The sequence below is a fragment of the Carcharodon carcharias genome, chromosome 12 (assembly GCF_017639515.1).
Source record: "Carcharodon carcharias isolate sCarCar2 chromosome 12, sCarCar2.pri, whole genome shotgun sequence".
In the NCBI taxonomy this organism is placed as follows: Eukaryota; Metazoa; Chordata; class Chondrichthyes; order Lamniformes; family Lamnidae; genus Carcharodon; species Carcharodon carcharias.
Genome location: NC_054478.1, coordinates 90,241,587 through 90,267,410, shown reverse-complemented (window position 1 = coordinate 90,267,410; position 25,824 = coordinate 90,241,587). Strand labels below are relative to the sequence as shown.

General features: G+C 45.1%; 1 protein-coding gene across 1 annotated transcript in view; it reads right to left on the bottom strand.

Moving 5' to 3' along the window:
* Positions 1 to 556: 556 nt before the first annotated feature.
* ppp1r1c (protein phosphatase 1, regulatory (inhibitor) subunit 1C) overlaps positions 557 to 25,824 on the bottom strand; it is a 114,974-nt gene continuing 89,706 nt past the window's right edge. The window contains exon 5 of the mRNA XM_041201785.1: positions 557 to 922. Coding sequence (XP_041057719.1) covers positions 822 to 922 — 101 coding nt within the window. The 3' untranslated portion in view covers positions 557 to 821. The remainder of the gene's footprint in view (positions 923 to 25,824) is intronic.

Genomic DNA, 25,824 nt, shown 5'->3' with positions numbered 1-25,824 from the left:
ACTGTAAGGGTTAATGTGAGACTGGGGAAACAGTATCATCCACATTATGATTTAGAGGGTCACATGGGAGTAGTGGAGTATAGTGTTAGTCTGGTAGAAGTTGGCATGAAGATAGCACTTAGTCAGGACTGTATCCCATATATATGGATATAGTTATGTGTTATTAATAATAAGTTATAGTTCAACCATACAAGCCTCTAGACTTCTTCATGAGACAGCATACAACCTTATAACACAGCTCAGTTTGAACAACTTTCTGGGCAAAAACTTTTTATGCATGAGCAAATCTAATTTATGGGACACACTCTAACCCAATCTGGCCCATAATTTACCTCGATAAGAATGTAAATTTGTAATGATGAATGTAAAAATCAGGATATCTTGAAAAACATAAACGCAAGACCTTTTAATTCATTGTCTTTATTTATAACTTTTTGATTAAGTATTATTTACACTAGGTTAGAGATTCACATCACACATCAATTAGTAGAGTAATAAACATTAATCATTTTACATTACCAATAATATCAATATTATTTCTATTGACAATGTGACTACAAAGTGAATTTACTTGTGAGACAAGGATTTGGTCTTTGGTTCTACACAATCATATCACGTGTATCCCTCAAATCCTATGAGACTTGAAAAAATTACTTCCTGGACCGAAGCCTAATATGGATTCCTACTAGTAGATTTGTAAGCACTCAGCACCTTGCAGGTAATGAGCTGAAGGCCTGGAAATACCCATTAGATTTGAAGCAGGATGATCTCATATTGAAAGGTTTCTCAGTTCAGATCCACTAAACCTCCCTTTCAGCTGCTCACAAGTTTGGCTTTTGTGACCAGTCTTCTTCTCTTTCATTTGCTGCCTCTTCTTCCTCAAGGAATGGTGTCTCATTATGAGTCCGTAGATGTTTCACCCCTGCAAATATGAAAATGATTCAGCTTACAGACATATCCAACTCTTACTGAGGCAACAATAGTTATTCATCCTTTTTACTAGACAAAGTCAAGCACTAGAAGTAAGGCTTTTGATCACTTTAACATGGGTTACTAGCAGCCCAAAGTTCCATTAGGAGGGCAATGTGAAGGTACAACAAAACAAAGATGTTAACTCCATCCTAATCCCACTTGCAAATCTTCTAGTGAAGTGTGTATAAATTCCCTAAAACTTCACCACTCCTGTATGTTATGTTTAACGTTGAAAATATTGACATTCTATATATTTAAATAACATAGTAGAGACAGATGCTCTGGTGTTGTGAAACAGTGCACTGTGCATGCTGCTCAAAATGTATTTTCAATTTCCATGTCTCATTATCGAAAATAACCTATGTTCAACAACAGCATACATTCCCTACAATGAGAAAAGAAACATCAGTTGAATTGTCATTATTAACATACATCTCAACGCGTGAACAGCAATAGCAGATGTCTATGGGTGGATTACTCACAGTTTCTTGGTCAATGTAACAAAAGATCTGACTTCATCAAGCTCTTCATTGAGAGAGCTCGCACTTTTGCAGCTTTGGTACATGCGCTGTTTGCAAAGCAACAGGTGTGGAGTCAATACACTCTACACCATGGGGTAGCCACTATCCTAGTAAAGCCATCTGCTCGCTCTGCCTACTTCCCTCAGGAAAGAGACAATGCAATATATTTCTCTCTCTTTGCATACAGAGCATCGGTGACCTTCCTTATGCAGCAGTAGCTGGTAAACCAGAAAATTTTGGAGTTGTCAACTGCTCCACCTGGGAAGGACCATGGCATGAAGAAGATGAAGATCATGGTCACCTTTGCAACCATTGGCAATGCCATTCTCACCCTACTCTGAGTCTACAGGTCTGCCTGCAACAGGTGGAAGATTTCAGTGAGCATCTCCCTAGTGAAACTATTCCTCGATGAGGTTGAGATAAAAGAATTGCTTCCTGAGATCCTGGATGGGCTTTCCCATAATGAAACTAAGTGCGGTGACGGGCAGTTTCGACAGCGTCCAGCCTGCTGCCCATAATGGCGGCAACTTATGCCCAATTCTGCGCTTGGAGCCTCATTAGTTATGCAGAGGCGAGTATCAGTCCGAATGACCTTGCAGATCGTCAACCTGCTGTCAGCTGGCAGATTCGAAGGTCCTGGCACCATATTTAAAGATCAGCCCAACACACCATCTCACTCTCTCCAGCCCACAGGGATGTCTGGCAGCCAGAACAGGAAGGCCAAGAGCCTTCACACACCAGGCCCTCGAGGCCTTGATCAGAGGGGTGTAGGCATACAGGCAAGTACTCAATCCAAGGGATGGCTGCAGGAAGCACAGCACCTCTCCAGCCTGGGAGGCAGTCGCAGAACAGGTCAGCGTGCCTGGCACCCATGCCTGAAGTGCCACCCAGTGTAAGAAGAGGATGAATGATCTCATCCACTCTGCCAGAGTAAGTCATCCTTCAATTCTCTCCACTATCAAACTCTCATCATGGCATCACGCACTCAAACGGCTACTCCCTTCAGGGGTCTCATGCAACCATTAGTGGGGGACATAAATCAACACTCATTCTCTCACCGAGACCTTCACATCCCCACCATCCCATCTGTCATGTTGCTGTCACTCCATCCTCTGGCCCTGCTGGGGAGGACTCACCACACACACAGGGGACATGCATCTCACCCAACCTCTGCTCCATCCTTTCTCATCACATGTTTTTCTTTCTCTTCATAGAGGCCAAGCTGGCGCAAAACAGGCGTGAAAGATCACAGACTGGGGGAGGGGCGACCGACATCATCGCCCTCACTGAGTTTGAAGGGGCTGCAGCCGAGCTGGCTGGGGAGGACAGGGATCACTCCTGTGGGGAAGGGGAGATCAGCCTCTCACACCAACCCAGTGCGGATCATAGCTCCATCACTTCAACAAATCCTGACAATCACAGTGAGTCACGTGCAGTCTTATCTAGCTCATGCTCATTAACTGAAAATCAATTTCCTATTTTCTAGGCACCAGCTGATTGAGCCCCCCAAGCCAGTCCAGCACCACCAGTGCGAGGCCCCAGACTTAATCGAGGAGGAAGCACTGGAAGAACTGTCATGGCGTACACACACATCCTCCACCACCTCAGAGACACACACGTCGGTGGGGCACAGATGTAGATTAGGCTCAGCCTCACTTTCTGGGGAACACCTCATTGATACATCCCCACAGCAGTTGGAGGCAGGGACAGCCCAGGTCTCCAGCACTCAGGGGGCTGCTGGAGACCAGCCACTCGCTCGGTCCAAGTCAGGGGATTAGCCTCTGGAAGCAGCCGCCTAATCTATGTTGGAGATGTAACGACAGGCGGCAGAACATCAGGGAGAGATTCGGCAGACTAGAACGAATGATGGAGGAGTCTGTCCCTGTTCTGTCTGATGTCATGGCTCCGACATGTGAGTGCGTCAGAGTCACCATGGGAAGGCTGGTGAGCACCATGGAGAGCACCATTGGTCCAACAGGTCTTGCTGGATTTGCACTCAGCCCTGCACTTCACGGCCACACACAACCTGGTGGACACCATCTAGATGTAGGCAACATGGGGATGAGGCACCTTGACCTCTCTTCAAGTGAACCATCTCCTGCAGGAGTCAGGGCAGGGCCCTCAGTCACCCACAGGGAGGGTAAGCATCATCCAGACACCCCTGGGGCCTCCTCTCAGGAAACTCCAAGGGAGTGCATCTACTCACAGCCCCCTCTGCCTGTGACCCCATCCGCTCCTGCTTCTCAGGACGCTGAGGGCGCTTCTGCCCCTGAGCAGTTGAACCTTATCAGCCCGGGGCCCTCCAGGCCTCAAGCCACCAGAGGACGTCTGCCAAGGTCATCCCAGCCATCAGGACATAGCAGTCAGCAGCTGCCTCCACCTCTGCTGCGGATGTCGGGGCTGCACTCTGGCGTAGTGCTAGAGTTAGGAAAGTTACAAAAAACTGATGTTACTTTTGGGTCATGGGTGTGCTAGACATGTAAATAAATTGCACTTTTGTGAATACATTTGATGGGTATGTGAATGTTTGGGGCAACTGAAGGTGTTGTGATTTTATTCTTTGGAATCCTCTAATGTTGAGGTTTAGCCATCCTCCCAGTCAGAGATAGTGTCCCACTGTGAGATTCACATTCCTGTGATGCCAACCTCAGTTGAACTAGTCTCTACACCCTTGTGTGATGTCAGGAAGACGTGTTTAAATCTTTGTTTGAAGTGTGTGATGTAAGCGTTTCTCACCCTTATTCCTCAAGGAACACCATTAAGCGAGAGCAGCTGATCAGCATTGATATTGTCGCGACATTTGTGTCCCCTCAGTGGTAGTGACAGAAGAAAAGACATGCACAGGAGGGGGAGATCCCTAGGCATGTCCACATCTCAGTCACAGCAGTGTTTGCATCATTAGATGGCGGTGAAGATGTCAAGTCTCCTTTCCCATCGCTCTTGATCCTAAGTGGACTCTCAGCTCACTCAGTCCCATGAACCAAAGCAGACATCATGGCCTGGCGATTCATGAGGCAAGTGTGAATGCAGGAGTCATTCTTGCTGCAACTGGGTGGACATCCCCTGAAGAAAATGGCATTGAGGTCTAGGAGAGATGTGGCCGTATTCCCTCACTTGAATTAACACCTCCTGGAACTTGTCAGCGATTGACATATCACGGGCGCAACTTCCTTCCTCCATGGCGTGATCACGCTCACACTGAACCTCTGCAGCCTTCTGGGGTTCTTGACCCTTCAGATCTTCATCCTCCAATGAGCTCCCATCCTCCTCCAGGTCATCCTCTGGCAGAGGGGCACCTCTGCATAGCCAGGTTGTGAAGGGCGCAAAACACACTGTGATGATGTGGGAAACACTATCGAGAGTGTATTGTATTGAGCCACCTGAGTGGTCCAAGCATCTGAAGCGCATCTTCAGAAGCCCTATGGTCTGGTCTATACGGGCTGTGTGTAGTTATGAGCAGTATTATACATCTCCTCAGAACCATTCTGAGGCTGATGCATTCGTGTCATCAGCCAGTATATCAGCGGGTACCCCTTATCCCCAAGCAGCCATTCCTGCAGACTTAATGGCCTCTCGAAAATCTCAGGTACCTGGGAGTGACTCAGGATGTAGGAATCATGGCAACTCCCAGGGCATCATGCATAAATGTGCAGTATATGCTTCTGGTGATCACACCAGTTGTACATTGATGGAATGATAGCCCTTGCAGTTTATAAACATTAGGGGCTGCTGCCATGGAGCCTGTATAGCCACATGGGTGCAGTTTACTGCACCCTGCACTTTGGGAAGCCTGAGATGGCAGCAAAGTCAGTGAATCTCGCAGCCTGGCTATCTTCATTCAGAGCAAACCTGACATAATGATGGACCTTCCTGTAAAGGGCACCTGTGACCTCCTTTATGCACCGATGTGTTGCGCACTGAGAGATGCCTCACAGGTCCCCTGTTAATCCTTGGAAAGAGCCAGAAGCCAAGAAATTGAGTGCAGCGGTCACCTTCAAAGCCACAGGCAGGGGATACCCTCCACCTCTACGTGGTGTCAGGGCTTCACATAGAATTGGCATATGTGATGTACCAGAGCTCGGGACAAGAGTAGACATGCGCAGCATTGCCTCTCACTCAGTTGTAAATAGGAGACTCTTGAACGATAAACCCTAGGTCTGGCGAGTCGCCCCCGAGATCTGGGTCTCTCCTCCTGACCTTCCTGTTCACGCTGTGGCTCTGCTTGACAATGTCCCCCCTGCTGGAACTGCACGAGGAATCGCCTACCCCTCCTTTGCCTCCTCCATTACATTAGGACCCCGACAACAGTAGCATTGAGCCCTGGATCCATATCTGCTTTTGCCTTCTCTCTGAAAGGAAACATTGAAGACATTAATGATTCAAGGGGCAAGAAAGCAAAGCTTAGTAGATAGCATGTTTGGAGACTGTAAGGATCCATAGTTTTTCCTACCCTACTTGCATGGTGGCTAATGCTGCCTTATCCCTGAGACACTAGCACACACATCGAGGTGACCAAATGGCATCGTAGATATTTAAAATCTTGAGCCCCACGCGGGTTACTAAAGTTTAAGTGAGATGAGTGACCCAACCTAGCTCTGTGCTCAAATCTGATGTGGCTTATTAATGACCAATCAGTTGCTCATGGTCAATCAGTGGATGCCCAATGGCCCTTTAGGACTGTGGCATTTGGTGAACATGTGACAGGCCTTCATTGGTGGAATGCCATATAGGATACAGCTGTGTCTCCCTCACTGTTGCCTACATTCCCAAATTCTACATTCCTATGTGTTATTCTTTAGATGCAGCGACTGTGATGTGAAACCACTGAGTTCTGAGTAGCCCTTTAACAGTGCGAATGAAGCCATTGGCTTTCAGTGGCTTTTATCGCAAGGAGTTCTTCCTCCTTTCCTTCTTAGCAAATCCTGCTCATTCATGCGGCAACAAGAAGTTAGAGGGTAACCCCAGAATGGCCCCCCATAATGTCTGCCCTTCCCCCTCACTGCCATTCCACAGACTTCCCTCCCTGTTGCCCCTATCGTGTTCGTCAACCCAACCCTCACCTCACAGCCCACCTGCCCCCGGTTGATGTGCTAGTCACTGAAGGTGGGGGCCTGCATGAGCGACACAGCCCTGTGGTGTTCCTCAGGACAATGAAAGCAAAGAGAAGGGGCAGTCCAACCCTACAGCCCCAGCAGAGCGGTGTTCACCACAACAAGACCGGCACAGCACTATGGCAGATATGTTCCACTCACCTCGAAGTTACCAGCGAACTGAGGTCTGACTTGTGCACGCCATCCTTTTTCAAATGGATTTGAGGCCGATGTAATTTCCCGCTGGCATGACAGAAGATTGAAAGATGTGGCAAGATTCAGGCAAGCTGATGTTTTAATGAGCATTCATGAGATATTAATGAATACAAATGGTGTTCACGGCACTAGTCGGTGGGATAACCGGCCGCCATGAGCATACCGTCAGGAGAATTGCGACTTGTTGTGACTTCTGTGACTTTTTGCCTGCCGCTGGATTCTCTGCTCTTGCTCACCATGAAACCCACCGCTGGTGAGAAAATTCTGACCCCTGTGTGGAATGACCTCCTTCTGAGGGCTCTTTTCCCCTTCCTCCTTCTTCCAGCAGCTTGCCCTGCTCTGTGTTATCTATGCTCATTCCCCCTGTCATGCTGTCAGCCAAGGAGGAATAAAACCTACAACACCCATATTTTGCAGCATGTGTCATGAGCAGACACTTTAAGTGAGCACTGAAGTCTTCACCACATTCCACACCACTTCCTGTAGGCTTCTCCAACTTTACAAAGCAGTTCAAACCACCAAACACTTCTATTAATTCAGTGACAGCCAGCAGAAATCCATCCACTAAGAACCTGAAAGTGGATGGTGATATCTCTACATTGGTCAAATGACTTAGCCCTTCCTGCTGCTGAATGCTTGCTCAGCTGTGTCGATGTAAGAGAGAGCATTAGCTGAAACATTGAGGTCAAAAATGGCAAAAAATAAAGTCAAATCAACATTACACACAGACAGATGTGACAACCTGCCTATTCTGCCTATTCCCAACACACACTTCTAGTGTCCACTCTAATGACTTTCCCAAAATGGCATCTGGCGCAGCCTGCAACAGAAATGTGTGGAGGCAGCACAGAAACCATTTAGACCCATTTGGCCACCCCTAATGCTGCAATATGTGCGCCACGCAATCAAATTTCGTGGCTTGTAACTTTTTTGGAGTTTTCGCTAATTGCAATTTGTTACTTTACTACCTGTTTAATTACTTAATTTACATTTTCTACATTGCATTTTTTAAGTTGGACTTTACTTGAAAAGCTCTAAACACATTTAAATAACTGTGCATACAGCAAAAACAAGAACATTGACTTCAATCCACTGCGATACAATCTGGAATTAGATTGTTTAAAATCTATGCTGATTTAAGCGAAGAGAAGATTTAAATAGGAGGTATAATATATCATCTGAATATCCATTAGCTATATTTGAAATAAATCTTTAAATAACTGCACTAACTTGGAAGCTCACAAACTAAACCAACGTCAACTCTCTAGGCGATATATTGAATATTAACCTTGTCACAAACACGGCTTGTTAGTCATTGTTTACAGCTAGAATTATCACACTTAAATTCTTCTCTCACTGCATCAGTGGGATCAGGTGAACAGATCAATGAGGTTTTAAATTTCAAGATGTATTACTACACATTAAGCCTGTCAAACAAATTATCCTGTAGCATCTTAATTTATTAAAGGCTAATATGTTCCAGTCAATTGGCATAAATCTTTGACTCTACTAGTATATGATTAAATTATTCTTGTGGATCAGAATTCATGGATTGTCATAAATGAACAAAGAAATATTATTCATTGCTTTTTGTGGTCATCAAGCTGAGGCCAGTTTGAGACAAGAAATCTTTTTTGACCTTTTGCGCCAATGCTGCTATCAAGTAACCTCAGATGAATCATAACAGGAACCGGATGGAATGTCAAACCTCCTCTACATTGCCCTAGTACTAATCTTTAACCTCAAAGGCACATGGCGCCCCTTTTGCATCCGTGTGCAGTGTCCATTTGCATTGTTTTTCTTTAAATTTCTATAATTTATTGATTTACTATGAGACCCAATATACAGAGGTAATCAGTAGAGCAGAAGCCAAAAGCCTATAAGCAAATTTGCAATCCAGTCTATCTGTACTCAATTTCTTGCAAACACTTGGTCCATTCCTCTTGCCTGCCAATGCAGTGCCTAATTACCTTCAGTTGGTTAAATTTGCATGTTTTCTATTCCTGGGGGGTGTCAAATATCACTTAAGTCATATGTTGATTACTGAGTAGAGAAGAAAAATATCATTAAAATCACAAAATAGTAACTCATTTTCTGCATCATTAAATTCTGGCTCCAAGTACTGATTATTGAAAGGAATCAATAACTTCAAAAACTCTGACCAATTGTAATTAATCAATTACTGCCACCACGACAGTAATACAATCCTGCACAGTTGAGATAATGTATAATGCATAGGCTATCTGATTTGATCTCATGGTTTCAGCTCCTTACCAATAGCAATTTCAAAATCACTATATGGAAGTGATTAGTCATTAACCGTGCTCAAATATATCCTGTTTCTGATGTGCTTATTTAGATTTTATATTTTGTTGTCAAGACAAGACTTCATCCATAAACTACAACAATTTTTTGGGCATTTGAAAAGCAAATGTCTTCATTGTAAATCTGGCACAAATGTGTCTCAATAAGACAATGTATTCCATGAAGCAGCCAAGAGGATCTTTTCTTATGTTGTGTAAAATAAATGGCATGAATCCTATGCCATTTAGACTTCAATAACAGGTTTGTCTAAAAATGACTATGCCGCTTCATCATAGGGTTCATGCTGTCTTTTTAACAAGCTTATACTTTGGCTACAATATGGCAGAAAATCTAACCAGCAAACTCATAAATGCAAACAAAACTACAAAACATGACAGACTTGATGTCCTCTTTGTTTCTTTGCCTGTCTCTTTGCTTTCAGCTATTCTGCTACTTAGCACAGACTTCCTCCTCAAACCAAATGATGCCATATTTGCCATTAATGTTATACTGTTGGGAGCTGTGTCTCTGCCTGTCTGGTCCCACTATTTCTCCTTTTCTTCAACAAAATAAAGTATCTTAAAAGAGCAAAATACTGCTGTTGCTGGAAATTTTACTAGAAACAGAAGGTGGAATTTTCCATGCCAGCTGGCGTCAGGTGTCATGGTGGGCATGAGCAAACAATATGGTGGGAAGGCCAAAAATCGGTTTCATGACCTCGTGAAACCAGTTTACAATCGCCCGCTCCACCCCATCAATGACGGGCTGCATTTCCCGCTGTCAGACACTGGGAACTTCATTGTAATACATCTGCATGTCATTATAAGCCCAGCTTACTGGAATCATCCCCCCCTACGCTGGATCATCTGAGCACGTTGGTGTGATTGCACACCAAATTGTTTCACAACAGCATTTATAAGGCGTGCACCTGGTGAGCTGCACTTCATGGGGGACCCAGGGGTGAGTGCACAGTAACGTTGCAAAGCGCTTTCCAGGGTCACCAGTTGGACCTCAAGGTTGAGGCACCATGAATCAGGCGAGGGCGCAGGCAAGCTGCAATTCCCAGCTGGCTGAAAGTGCGATGCTGGGGCAAGGGCTGCACTGTGGGTGAGGCGAGTTGGGTGGGAGGCGGCAAGGACTGTACAGCAATTGAGATGAGCTGGCGGTGTAAGGGCTGGACAGCAATTGAGACGAGTTGGAGGTGTAAGGGCTGCACTGCAGGTGAGGGTAGTGCACAATCACATGCGGGGTGGGGGGGAGGGAAGCAGCCACGGATTAGGGATTGGGGCGGAGGAGGTGGGGTTTCGGGCAGCCATGCAGTGCACTAAACTCTGACCATCCAAGTGGTGGCCAGCACTCTCCAGCATGTATTAAGGGGCCTTCAGACTTAGTACACCCAAGCTAACCCATGCATCAATCTTTCGTACTGTAGGAAGAGCATATCAGGTGCATAGAACCTGGTGACCTAGCTGCATACCTCATGGCTTACAGAGAGCGGAGATGAAGGAGAAGAGACTGAAGGCGGCACCTGGCTGGGCAGAGGGAGGAGCAGCACCTTCAGGAAGAAGAGGCAACATGTACTTGCATACTGAATAGCCACAGCCACAGTGCGCTGTTGCTGGTCAGCACCTAGTTAGACGCAGATGACTGAGAACCAGTGTCGCCAAAGACTGCATGCCCAGGGAACTGATCAGTCACATCTGCCAGCTACTTGCAGGATTTGATGCCATGGGGACATGGAGGGCATCCACTGCCAGTGGCCATGCAAGTGGCCACAGTGCTCAATATTTATGCCAGTGGCTTCTTTCAGGGCCCCACAGGTGACCTCTGTTTCCACACACATATGTGTTCATGAGGTTACAGTTGCCATCGTCATGGAAGCGCACAACTTTGTGATTTTAAACGGGATCAGAAAAGCCAGAAAGAAGAGCACTGGGATTTGCCCATATCTCAAGTTTTCCACAGGTGCAGGGTGCCATCCAGTGCACTTACATGGCGTTCAGATCTCTGTGGCACAAGCTGTCAGCTACGTCAAACACAAGGGCTTCCACTTGCTGAATGTTCAGCTGGTCTGCGACCACCACAAATGCATCCTACAGGTCTGTGCATGGCTCCCAGGAGAGTCCATGACTCCTATATTCTCAGTAGGTCTCAGATCTCTGACATCTTCCAGGGTCCACAGAAGTTGCGGGGTTGGCTCCTTGGAGACAAGGGCTATTTGCAGAGGCTGTGGCTGATAACACCCGTACAGCAGCCTCAGGCTACAGCAGAGAGAAGGTACAACGACGTTCATGCTGCAGTTCACACCTTGGTGGAGCAAACCATTAGTAGGATGCAGATAAGGTTCTGGTGCCTGGACCAGTCTGGTGGAAACCTGAAATATAGTCTACAGAGGGTGTCACACATCGTCATCACTTGCTGTGCTCTTTACAACCTGGCGCTGCAACGGGGGGAGGAGCTGGCTGGGGAGGAGATGGAGGAGCTGTATGTCTCCACCAAAGAGAAGGACGTCAATGGGGATGAGGATGAGGAGGTCCTTGAAGGTGACGATGATGGAGGTGAGGCCATCACACTGGCCCAGTTGAGGCAGGTGTGCTCAGAGGGGTCCTCACAGCTGCTAGATTTGTGGAGGATGATGATGACATGCAGTGAGGAGACACCATAAATCCTCACATTACATATGTGAATGTGTGACTCCTATCTGGGTGATGGCAGCACACATACCCTCTGTGGTAAGACTCCTGTCATGGAGATGCTGTGGATGCCCTTTGTCTCGACATTCCAGGAGGATGATGATGACTTGCAGTGGGGACACTCCATAGATCCTCACATAGTTTATCTGAATGTCTGACTCTTGTCTGGCACCTTGTTTGTGCTCTGTGAACAGGATCATATCATGGAGCTGCAGAGGGGAAACTTTAACTTCTCCTGATCCTATGACACCTTTTGTGAGCTGAACCCTTCAGGATTCCACTGTCACCCAACACATACGCTGATGAGATGGGCACCAACTGCACCTCAAAGGTGCTGGGAGCACAGAGAGAATGACAGAACTCTGTGCTGCTGGCCCAGGACATTCTGGCAGCAATGATAAGCCCCACTGAGGTGCAGAAATGACTGATGTGTCCAGTGACAGTGAAGGTACACCATCAGTGTGCCGGAAAAGTTGCACAAAGCATAGGAAAGGCCCTGGACTGAGAAACCTGCCTTTACCTTGTGCAGGGACCAAGGTTTCACATCTGAGTGAGAGGAACACTGCTGATCGTATCAAGGAGCCATAGGCAAGGAGACATTCTTGGGAGTTTATTAACAAAGTGAACATTATGTACAAGAGATCAGCACCTGTGTCCAGGCTGTACAAATACTTCTTCTTAATATTTCTAATCCTGCCACTACGTCTTGGTGGTCCCTCGATATCCACAGCTGAGGTGGAGGCAGCTTGCTGACTGCTACACCATGTCTGTGATGACCTTGGCTGGCGCCCTCTGGAGGGCTGAGACCTGGAGCACCCTGGCCTGCTTTTGGGGCCCTGCTGTGTGGCAGTGGCACCCTCCTCGCCTGTGGAGCTGGAGCTGCTGGTGTCACGGTAGGAGGGGATTCGGGTGGACCAGACATTCCTGGGGTCACCTGTGTGGATGGCCCCAGGGTGCGCACCTGATGATGCTCCTCCGTATGCGTGCCTGAGGACCCCTGGCTAACTTCTTGAGGGGAAGGGAAAGCTGAAGTAAGATTGAGCTGCCTCACACCCCTCTCACGTTGACATTGTTGGAGGCCAACTATGGTGTCAGTGATGGAGTTTGGCCCATGCAACCAGTGCAGGACCGATGTCCTGGACCAAGGTCTCCATGGCGGCCGCCATCTGACCAATGTTGACCTCAGTGCATTGGCATACCGGTGCTATCACCTCAGGCTGAAGGCAGACTGACTCCTCCAATGTGCCTTGCAATCTGAGGAGTGCAGCGGACATTCCCTCCTGTATTCCCGAGCTTGCATTTGTAGCTCCAGCAGCTGAGGTATGACCAAGTCCAGAGGCTCATTATCTGACTCTGACTCAGCAAATTTCTGGCCTCATGCTGTCCTCCACGTGCCAGAAACCTGGGAGGTCCCTGCCGCCACCTGATGTGGATCAGACAGTGTGATGTGCTCATCAGATTGTGACCCTGATGCTACTCTAAAGTTTGGTCCCACCAAGGTGTGTGTCTCTGCATTGATGGAGGATGTGGGTGAGCGCTGTGATGGGTCTTCAATGAGGGTTTCAGTAGATTCCTCTTCGGAGGTGTCTTCGAGTTTTGATTTGAGTATCTGTGTCATGGATTCCCTGGGCTGTTTCCCAGATGTGCCTGCGGAAGCAAGGAGAGATAATTAATTAGTGCATGTCAGGGGTCTGTGAAACAGGGCACATCACTCACAGCATGGTTGTCTGATGGGTGTTGCGCAGCTGGATCCTCGCTTGATTGAGAACCACCGACCTCACCATCAGCACAGGAATGGTCCAGATCCTTGCCGGCCAGCTGGATGGCTCTATGTTCAAAACCAGTGAGAACATTGAATTCAGACACTCCTCCATAGGCCTGCAGCCTCTTGCTTTTGTTTTGTGCCAGCTTGCCTGCATGAATACAGATGGAGGGAGTGTAAACAGGACGCCTGCCAGGCCTGATAATAAGTGTGTCTGGCATGCGTGGGCGTTGATTGGTGCCATGGATGAGGACAATGAGGTGAGTATGAGAGAGTGAATGGTGATATCCCTTGAACTGGCAGTAAGTGACATCCCTGTGAATGTGTGATGGGTTTCTGAGTGTGTGAGTTGAGAGTGATGAGAGGAGTAACTTACCCTGGCAGAATGGAAGAGATCGTTCAACCTCTTGTGGCATTGGGTGGCTGTCCTCTTTTGCAGCATGTTGACACTGACCACCGTTGCTAAAGGTGCCTCTCAAGCCAGGTTTGGTGATGTTGCTGCATTGGGAAGAGAGGGGACCCGATGAGAGACAATTCCTTGCCCTTAATGGTGACTCCCCTACACTGCCTCCCTCATGACCCCCAATCCATGAAATCCTCCAACCATCATTCACCTGTGGCCTGGGTCCTGGGCCTCAAGTCATTGTCAGTCAGGCACTGAGTGCCTTTGAAAGGGCCCCCCCCCCACCCAACCTATGGAAGCCAGTAAGCAAACACATCAAGGTTAGCTCATTAAAACTAGCAGTGGCGGGATGAGGCCCAGTTAGTGGCCATTGATTGGCTAATTCTAGACACTCAATTGGCAGCAGGGCAGGAAGGCCATCCATGGGTCTTCCCACCACAGACTTAATGGAGGTGGAGGTGGGAAAGGAGCGGAGTGCCTACCTGCCACCCTCTCACTTGATTAAATTTCCCCTCTGCACCCACCCACAAAGATCGTGGGGAGGGCACAAGATTCCAACCAACATTTCAGGCTGTTGACCTATCAAGGGAATTGGAAAAAAGTGAGGGGTGTAACTGACTTGAAGAAAGTAGGCTAGGAAAGAAGGCCAGCCCAATTACTGGTGAATCTTATTCTAAAACAGGCAGGTTACCCAACTCCACAAGGAGCAACAGACTCAGCATAACAGTGCAAAAGATTTGGCCAATGAGGGAGGTGCATCCATTTATCCACTTTATTGGAAAGTGGACAGAATTGACATTTCACTTACTGCTGTATTGTTTAGATCAAAAGCTTTCAAAGTGCCTAATCGGAAAATGAGGTGCTATTCCTCAAGCTTCCTGTAGTAATTGTAACTTAGACCATTCCTTATTGTTATGGAGACCATGTGGCTGGCTAGACGAATCAGCCCTAAGACCGGAGAATCTTAGGGATGGAGCTTTTTAGCCTTCATCTTGGAAGAAGCATGTAGCCTCACCAGGACTCTGTAAATAAAGTTTACTGTTTCTCACAAGAAACCTGCATTCCAAGTTTATTACAATTGGTGACGAGGATAAATAGCGTCGACACAGTACCGTGCCTCACGACTGTGAGTAATTCGGTTTTTAAGGGAAAAAAAGAAAAGCAGCAATGCCTCTCTTTGGCAGAATTGACCCGTATGATTCATTCATCGAGCACTGGAGTCAGTACATTGAGCAACTAGGGTTCTACTTTGCGGCGAACAAAATAATGGCAAAGGAGAAACAGAAGACAATTCTGCTAAATGTCTGCAGGAGCAAAACATATTACCTAATCCATAATTTGACAGCTCCGAATACGCCAAATTCCAGATCCTTCACCGAGCTAATCGACCACTTGAAGGGACATTTTCAGCCTAAACCCTCTGTGATCATGCAAAGATTCAAGTTTAATTCTCAAGTAAGGGCCCCCAGTGAGTTGATCACAACTTACTTTGCGAAGTTAAAACAGCTAATAGAGCACTGTGACTTCAGTGATACTATAAATGACATGTTGTGAGAGCATTTTTTTTGTTGGATAAATGACGACAATATTCAGTGCTGTTTGCTTGCAGAAGTTGAGACAGACCTGAAGTGTGCCAAGGAGATAGCGCTAGCAATGGAGGGTGCTGAGAGGGACTCACAGGCTCTGCAGAGTCTACAACATGGCGCCGTTCTGCAGTTAGAGTGGGAACCTGCCACTGGGCATGGTGCGAAGATCAGGGAGGCTACAGTGAAGTGGGACTCAGTCCCTACTGCTAGAAAAATAAAAGTAAATACTGGAAGCAGCTCACCAGTAACCCGGAAGTTAAAGTGTTACCGTTGTGGGGGAAAATCACGTATCCAAAATCTGCAGATTTAAAGAATGCCACTGCTGTCACAAAAAAGGGCATGTTGTTAAACAGCACAGAACTAGATCAAGGCAGCCATTCAGACATCAGATCAAGTTAAATGAAGTGCACAATGTTGAAGAGCCAGAAGCTACTGAAGCTGACATTTATTCCCTTCAAAATCTGAAGGGAAGGAAAACTGAACAAATCATTGTTACGCTTCAAGTAAATAGAAAGACTGGAGATTGACACATGAGCATCAACCATGGTGGTGGGAGGAGACATCTTTAAATATCTCAGAGAAGGTACCCAGTCATTGAGTTTGGAGAAAACCGCTGCTCAGTTAAAAACATATACAGGAGAAGCAGCACAGGTGAAAGGCACCACCTCTGCACCTGTATCATACAGACAACACTTGGCTCTGCTGCCAATAATTGTTGTAACTGGAGAAGGACCTAGCCTTCTGTGCTGTGATTGGTTGAAAGAAATCAAACTAAACTGATCACCTGTCCATCAACCATAAGGACAGACAGCAAACAATCCCAGTTAATTGCACCATTAATGGGCTTAATAACCCTCTTAATTGTTGGCAGGTGCACTTCCAAGCTTAGTGCGTGCCTGCCAACCGAAATATCACACGAATGCACAATGACTTTGGATTGTTCACTTGACATCATCATGCGCTGGTTTTACGCTCAAGCAGGTCAAGCGCATGCCCGCCCGCTCAGCGAAAATTTCTGGCCCTGAAGCTATTGTATCAGACAATGGTACTGCTTTCACTAGTCTTGAATTCCAAAGGTTCGTGAACCTATTTGGCATTGAACTGTATCATCCCTCATCGAATGGGTTAGCAGAAAAAGTGGTACAAACCTTTAAAACAGGCATGAAGAAACTATCAGAGGACACATTAGAAATGCGAATTTCAAGATTCCTGTTCAGCTATCACACAACTCCTCATGCGACCACTGGCGTAACACTCTCAGAATTGTTAATGAAGCGCCAACTTAATACAGTATTGAGCCCAATATTCCCTAATTTAGAGGGGAAGGTGGAGAGAAACCAGGGTAGTCAGAAAGTGAATCATAATGTTCACGGTAAGGGTCAAGAGTTTACTGTGGGAAAGGCAGTTTTTGTATGAAATTTTTCAACTGGATTGAGATGGGTCCCTGGTACAATCGCCTCTCAAACAGGACTTTATCTTATCAAGTAGAAGTGGAAAACAGGATAGTTAGGAAACATGTGGATCATCTCAGAAGTTGAGAAAGCCTCCAACAACCAATTAATCCACCTGAAATCAAAGTCAAAACTTCGACCCCTGAGGCGCCAGATCGACAAATAGATATATCTGATGTTTCAGTTAAAGTAAATAATTCTGAACTGCCATTGTCTAGGGATGTCCCTGAAGCTGCAGTTCCTGGTCAAGTCGATCCAATGGAAGAACCTCCAGTTGTAGAGTTGCATTGCTCTACCAGGATCCGAAAACTTCCTCAAAAACTAAATTTATAATGGCATGAACTGTCAAATATATAATATGGGTTAGGATATTTTTGTAAATAAGAGGGTAAAACAAAATTTAAGGGAGGGGAATGTAGTAATTATAAATAAAACCATTTCTTACTAATATGGGGATCATGTGACTAGATAGACAAATCAGCCCTAAGCGCGGGGAATCTTAGGGGCAGATCTTTTTAGTCTTGGACTTGGAATAGGCATGTAGCTCACCTGGAATCTGTAAATAAAGTTTACTGTCTCTTACAAGAAACCAGTTCTACACTCCAAGTTCCATTGCGCTTCATTGAAACAGTGTAGGAGTTCAAGGACAGATAGGTCAGAGTGGATACTTAGTAGCCTTTTGCACTCAACATTGAGATTAACAATTTCAGGTCGTAACCTCTGCATCATTTTTTGGACAGCAATTACCAGTGATGATTCTGCTATTGCCATTTACAACTCCCCTAGACCCATCTTTAGTTTCATTACTTATCTCAATACCATCTCCTTTTGCATTGCACTTTTTTCAGCTTTGTCATTTAATCTCTCCTGCCTTTCACCCTATCAAAGATTTTGTACTTTACCCCCTCCCCAGTCTCTGTACTTGTTTGAACCCTGTTATGTCTCTAACTTTTTCCAGTACTGACAAAAAAATCATCGATCTGAAACATTAACTCTGTTTCTTTCTTCACAGATGAAGTACTCTGTTACTCTGAAGCCTGCTGTCTGCTGACCTGATCAAGAATTGTGTACATTTCACCAAATGGGAATGGGATGTCAGTGCAAGAACTCCAGTTTGGGCATTGTGGTTGGAAACCCAGTCAGAAACTTATTTCTTGCCCAAAGCCTGGAGCTCTACATGGACAATATTAGATCATACAAAACAAAATAAGGCAGATATTGAGATCTATCTAAAAATGTTAGGAATATAATGTCCAAAAAAGGATTTATATTTGAAACAACTTTTCACAATGTTGATCTAATAAATAATGCGCCACATTAATCTGTAAATAATTTTGTTAAAGCTATCAAATGTTATGTTTTGTTAAATTTATAAAGCATAAAGATTTCTTTTGGGAGCAAATGGATTGCATAATAAAATACTTATTCACTGCAATTTCAAACAAGTAAGTACTTTATTTAACTTGGCTAGGATTTTCAACTATACATACTACATGAGCAATAAAATATTTAGTGAATATAGGTTTCATTGCACTTTTTAAAATATACTTTACCAATTCTAAGAAAAAATAAAATAGACATTAGGCTGGATTTTAACATTGCAATACACTGGGGTGGAATTTAGTCCCACTGCTGCACCCCTCTCCCCTCCCACCCCCAACTGTTTGAAGAACAGGTGGGAGGCCCACATTGCTTCTGTCTGGGAGGCCTGACAGTATTTAAGTGCAATCAGGCACTTAACTGGCCAGCATTGTGCCTCCAACGTGATCAAGGCCCCCCAGAGAGCAGGAATCCCACCCGTGAGAGTTGCTAGCAAATCAGATGCCACCAGCTCTCCATTGCCAGCAGCAGCACCAGGAATGGAGGTTGCTGTTGGTAACACTCTGAGGCCTTCACCAGGGGTCATTGCTGGAGCCCTGGAGACAAGTGAGGCAGAATGGGGGTCACGGGGAGGGGGTCACTAGTGAGGGTGGAGAGGGGGTCAGATGCAAGGGCAGGGGTTTGGCTTTCAGCAAGATCCCCCTGACCTTCCTCATACTGGTTCCCTCAAATGGGCACTAAGTGAAAACATGGTTTGCTGGGCTGCCTTTGGGAGGCAAGAGCCATGCATGTCCAGTTAAATCCCTGAGCAACCATTAAATCCCAGTGGGTTCAGGGATAATTGCTAAGTGATTCATGGAATTGACATTCCATGGCCAGTTGACTCTCCCGTGCCAGGCCTTTCCTGCACCCCCCATCTAAACTGGGGACAGTTCTCCCAATGCTGGGAATTGTATGTGGTTACTCTTCCCCCACCACCCGGATTCTCCCACCACACCCCTACCCCCACATCATGCCCATCTGGCAGGCTCCATTAAATTGCTCTCTGAGAGCAGGGTGTTCTGGTAGCACACAGGAAATCAAGAAGGAAGTGCAATGCTGTCAGCGGCCTTATAACCCAGTCACTGCATTACCATATTGTAGTAATTATAGTTTTGATAAACATTGGGCTGTAGCTTTAAGAATAATCCTGTGTTTAAGATCACATGGTCTGTGTAAATTAATAAGTTAGCAGCACGGGAACCTCTAGGACTGAATTCTTCTTTAGTTATAGAGTTAGATGCACACATGTAGTTGCTGCTGCTGTCTCTTGGTGTTTCCACCAAGAAAAGTTGTCTGAAAAATCAACTCTATAAGAAACTGGCGATGAGGATAAGTCAGATCTGGTACTGTCCTTCGCCCAGCAATTGTGAGTATCTAAGATAATCAAAAAGAAAGGAGGATATACTCATCCATGATGCCATAGTTTGGCAGAATCAATCCTTTTGAACCAGCTACAGGTGACTGGTCTCAACATATGGAACATCTTGCATCCTAATTTCAAGCCAACAAAATCATGGGAGAGGAAAAGAGGAGAACAATTCTCCTGAGCATTTGTGGAAGCAAAACCTACAGTTTAATTCAAAGCTTGATGGCCCCCAGTGCCCCTGATTCAAAGACCTTCAGCGAATTAGTAGACCTCATTAAGGGATATTTCTAACCCAAGCCCTCAGTCACAATGCAAAGGTTCAGATTCAATTCATGGAATAGAGCCCTGGGGGAGATCTACATGTGAAATTAAAACAACTAACGGAATATTGTGATTTCTGTGAAACCTTGAATGATATGCTCAGGGATCGTTTAGTCAGTGGCATCCGAGACAATGCTTTTCAGCCAAGATTCCTGGCTGAAGTGGATCTTGATGTTAAGAAAGCATTGGAAAGAGCACTTGTGATGAAAAGCACAAACGATTCAAGGTACGCAAAGTGGCGCCATTCTCCTAGTTGGGCAGGAACGGTCAGCTGAAAGTGGCCGTGAAGCAAGAAACAGTGTCCACTAACCGAAAATTTAGAGGAAACAGCTTAACAGCAAATTCGAAAACTATTTATTATCGATGTGGAAACTCCTAATGATTAGCAAGTTAAAAAGGTGGAGTATTAGTTTTGCCACAAAAGTTGTCACATATTGAAACATTGTAATGCGAGGTTTAAACAGGTTTCCAGTCAACAAATGAAATCCAATGAAGTACATAGCGTGGAGGAGCCAGAAACAACCAATTCTGGTATTTATTCCTTATTCAGCATGAAAGTTGGGAAGACAGAGCCAATTACTGTCACATTATAAGTGAATGGTAAACCCTTAAAAATGGAAGTAGACATGGGTGCTTCTACCACTGTAATAGGAGAACACAATTTCAGATATTTAAAAAAAGGTACTCAACAAACAAATTTGGAACAGACCTCTGCCAAGTTGAAAATGTACTCAGGTGAAGAAATCCAGGTAAAAGATATCACCAGAGTACCTGCTTATTATAGACACCAAACAGCACAACTACCAGTGATGGTATTGGAACGTAGAGGACCAAGCCTTCTAGGTCAAAATTGGTTGAGGGAAAGTAACCTTGATTTGGCAGTGAGATTTCAAAAGGAAGCAGGACGAGTTCTTGAGTTGGATAAGGAAAAAGGCAAGGTACTTCAAAAGAGCCTGGAGAGTCCAAGGATCGCAACTGGATGGAAAAGGGGTATGTAGCCATTCAGCAACCTGAAGAAGTGAAGACTGTCTTAAACAATGAAATGGAAGAACAGCAGAAGAAACTCAAGGAAACTCTGCTGAACTACATAATTCAAGATGAAGCGAGTGAGCTTCGCAAAGAAAAGGAAAACCTGTTGAAAGACCTTCATATATTACAAGGATCCCTCAGGTCATAGTTTGTGCCTCTAAAAAATTATGAAGAGAAACAAAGAATTTAACGCCATTCTGAGCAAACTGAAGAACCAGTTGGCAGAGAAGATGCAGCAATTTTAAAGGTTCCAGGAGGAAGTCAACAGATACAAGAAGGAGTCAGAAGGGCTGAAGAATCAGTTTAATAAAGCTAAAGAGACCTTGAAAGCAAAAGTTGTGGAACTTTCCAAGATGCAAGTAGATAATGAAATTATGGGTGGCTCAACTACAAAATTAAGACAAGTTGAGATTTCACCTGAGAAAAGTCAAGGCCAAAACTAAACTCTGGGGTAGAAAGAAGAAGACAAAAAGGAAGAAGGTATCAAAAAGACAAGAAAAGGTGGGAATGAAAAAGTTAACAGGTGAGTCGATGGAAACTAAATGTGCTCATTTCCTATTTCACTACAGAACAGCACCCCCCCACACTACAACAGATGCAACACCTGCAGAATTACTGATGAGGCGCCATCTTCAAACAAGACTAAGCCTAATACTTCCCAATATGGAGGGGAAGGTGGAGAAAAGTCTAGGGAACCAAAAAGTGACTCATGATTTGCATAGTCATGAGTGACAATTTACTGTAGGCGAAGCAGTATATGTAAGGAACCTTGGTGGAGGATTGAAGTGGTTGCCTGGTAAATTAAGCTCTGTGACCAGACCATTATCATTCCAAATAGAAGTGGAGAGCTGTATCACCCATAAGCATGTGGATCATTTAAGAAGAAGGGAGATACCCCAACAAAATGATGTTCCACCTGTAACCATTGCTGAACCTGTGGTTCCTATTGAAGTTGCTCTACCAAGGACAGACATGCCCAATATCTCTGTCAGAATGGAAGATCCTGAACTGCCTGTACCTAATGAGGTACTTGATGTTACTGCGGTTCCAGAGAATGTGGTTCCTGTCAAAGATTTGGAAGTCATGGAGATATGACATTCCACATGGATCAGGAAACCACTTGAAAGAGTGAACTTGTAATTTCATGACCTGTGTAAATATTGTAATGTCATGAGGTAAATATCCTTGTAAGTACAAAGTGTACAGAAAAGTTAAAGGGGGAGGAACGTAACAATTATAATTTTGATAAACGTAGGACTGCAACTTTAATAATAATCCTGTGTTGTAAGATCACATGATCTGTATAAACCAATGAGCTAGCAGCACAGGGAACCTCTAGGAGAAAATACTTATTTAGTTATAGAGTTAGATGCTGCTGCAGTCATGCAAATGAAGTTCAATGTTTCTGCCAAGAAAAGTTGCCTGGAATATCAACTCTATAAGTCATATCAACTCTGGGTTTCCCAACCAATCTGCATTAGCAGGCATGATGACAAACTGCATGAGGAAACTTCAGTTACAGTATTTAAAGAGACACTCCAAACATGAAATTTTATCGTGCTTTGCATTGGGAGCACAGCAAATGCAATTGGCAGAATGGAGTCCAGATGCTTAAAAGCTGCACCCCCTTTTACATTCACCTCTCTGGATGGACTGCTAAGTGATGTAAGGGCTCCTAGGAAGATACTCTTCCCAACTAAGAAAAGGAAGAAACCCGTCAGTGAAACAAAGAAGGTGCTGCCTGTGAAGTCAGCAGCAGGAGAATGGTGCTGCGCTCTTGGGTTCAATGCCAACAGTGGCTTAATGATCTAAGTAGAGCAGGAAAGGTGAGTACAATGGCATATTCACCCTCCCCCTGATGTACATATCACTCCAATCCCTCACTCAACCTTCTCAAGCCTACTTCAGCATATCACTGCTCACACCACCTTACCTTGTAGTAAACCCATCCATCTCAATGAACTCTTCTTCATATCCCCATCAGTGCATAATCGCCCTTACCCTTATGCAATACCATGCCTTTCCCTCATAATGAGCATCAATGAATGCTCCCCATCTATCCATTCATCACATTCCATTACCCTCACTAATGGTTATCAGCAGAAGAGAGCACAAGATAGCTTTCACTGTATTGTTCCTCAGCCTAATTGATTTAGTTCCTCACAGGTATCATTAGACATGGTTTAAGTGGGGATCCCTTGTCTTCAGTAGCCAGCAGTGAGCATGCTTCAAGGTGCAAAGGGATTAGGGATGGTGGATTGTCACAGTCCAACAGAATCATGGCAATCAGATAGGTCAAGTGGCCTACACCATGAATCTTTCACATGCCTGAATAAATATCCTTTGATGGTTGCACACCAGCTGTACATTGATGGAGTGGAAGCCCTTGTGATGGATGAGTACTTCCTGATCATGCGGTACCTTGATTACTACTCAGTTGTACAGTCAATGATGCACTGCAGCTGAGGGAAACCAGCCATAGCCAGAAACCTGAGCACCTGCTCATTCTGACTGGCATCATTACAGCAAGTGTACATGATTGCCACTTGGCTTAAATAGCCAAGTGGTTATGGCACTGGGTTTGTAACCCCAAGATCAAGAGTTCAAATCTCACAATGGCAAACTATGGAACAATGTGACTTCATCTGAAACAGATGGAAACAGGTTTGTACTCGAAAGAGTATCAAGAGTTCAAATCTCACAATGGCAAACTATGAAACAATGTAACTTCATCTGAAACAGATGGAAACAGGTTTGTACTCGAAAGAGTTACATGATTGCCAGCTAGCTGGCAAAAAAGCCCTCAGTCACCTGACTGGGCTACCAACTGTGAGATCCTATACATGTCTCCATCAGATCCTAAAAGGATCCAACAGCAATAACAACAGAACTTATATTTATATAGTGCCTTTATGTAATAACATTTCCAAGGCACTTCACAGGAGCATTATGTATCAAAGTTTCTCTTCATTGCTTCTTTTGCCAACTACCTTAAATCTGTGCTTCTTGTTCTCAATCAGTGGGAACAGTTTTTCCTTATCCATTCTGTCCAGACCCCTCATAGTTTTGAACATCTCTATTAAATTTTCTCTGTCTTCTCTTCTCCAAGGAAAACAGTCTGAACTTCTCCAATCAGTCTTCATAACTGACATTCCTCATCCCTGGAGCCATTCTTGTGACTCTTTTTGGCACTCTCTCCAATGCCTTTACATCTTTCCGAAAATGTGGCACTGAGAATTGGGTGCAATACTCCAGCTGAGGCCAGACCAGTGTTTTATAGAAATTTAACATAACCTCCTTGCTTTTGTACTCTATGTCCCTACTAATAAAGCTTAAGATATTGTATGCTTTATTCACTGCTCTCTCAACCTGACCTGCCATCTTTTATGACTTATGCAGGTCCGTCTGCTCCTTCACCTCTTTTAGAGTTTTACCCTTTGTTTTATATTGTTTCTCCACATTCTTCATACCAAAATGAATCACTTCATACTTCTGTGCATTGAATTTCATCTGCTATTTGTCCACCCAGCCCAACAACTTGTCTATGTCCCTTTGAAGTTCTACATTTTCTGCCTCACAGTTCACAATGCTTCCAAGATGTCACTTCCAAGATGAAGGAGAAAAAAAATTGTATCAGGCCTGAAAACAGGCTCCAGGATTTTTATGAATGATTAAGCTAGGCCCGTTCCTTCAGATGCAGGCAATATCCAAACTTCATGGTGCTGTTGAGTGGCTGCAGGCCTCAGCTTGTGGCCCAAGCTCATGCCTGTAACGCCACTAATAGCTCACATGCACCACTGAAACTAAGCCTGCATCTCTTTAAGAGGAGATGACTTCTGGCTGGACCAGGTACTGGAACTATTGCAGAAGCAAATTTGTGTCACATGAACACCGAGTAATGGCACAACAAGGCACAGAATGTGCTCCAACATCTCCAGATGCAGAGCTGGAAGTCTTGGTGCAGAAGGTGGACAGGAGGAGAGAGGTCTTGTATCCACAGGGGAAGACAGTTGGAGCATGTAGTCACTGGGGTCAATGCCAGCAGGGGACATGTTTGCAGTGCCAAAAGAACATAATGACCTCACGTGAATGGTCAAGGTCAGTGAATGTGTTTTCAAATGCCATATCTTTACCAACTGAACAATTAACCTCAGACACTGCTCTATTCAGTACTACCCATTCACTCAACTACCAACAATCTCTATCAATCACAGCTCATACCAACATTCATAGCTTCATCTTATCCAAACACTTAAAACTGCTGCAAGACTCACACTCGCCTTTCACAGCTTGCATACACTGCCAGCTGTTCAAAACATGAGTAGATCACCCAAACAGATTGTACCACACTCATTGACACAATTTCCTCTCTCTTGTAGGACAAAGTGACACACAACTGCAGGCAGTGGCACCGAACCAGCAGGGGGCAGGCATGGCTGCACGAGCTAACCCCAACGGAGGGGACCGTTCTCTGCACCATGGAGTGGCCATGGCTGAGGCCATGGCCAGCAGCAGAGCTGTAATGACTGAAGATAACAATATGCTCCTACATAATCCTCATTCTCATCCCACGTCTCCCTCATTCCACAATCCCATCTGATTTATGAACTGTCGATGGTGCAAGCTTGCACCTCTTGTTTTCCACCCCTTCCCTCACCGCCTGCTTTCAGATACCCAGGAACTGCTACCTGGCCAGGCAGTGGTGTAGGAGTGTGCAGTGCAAGAGGAAGAAGAGGCTGATGATAAAA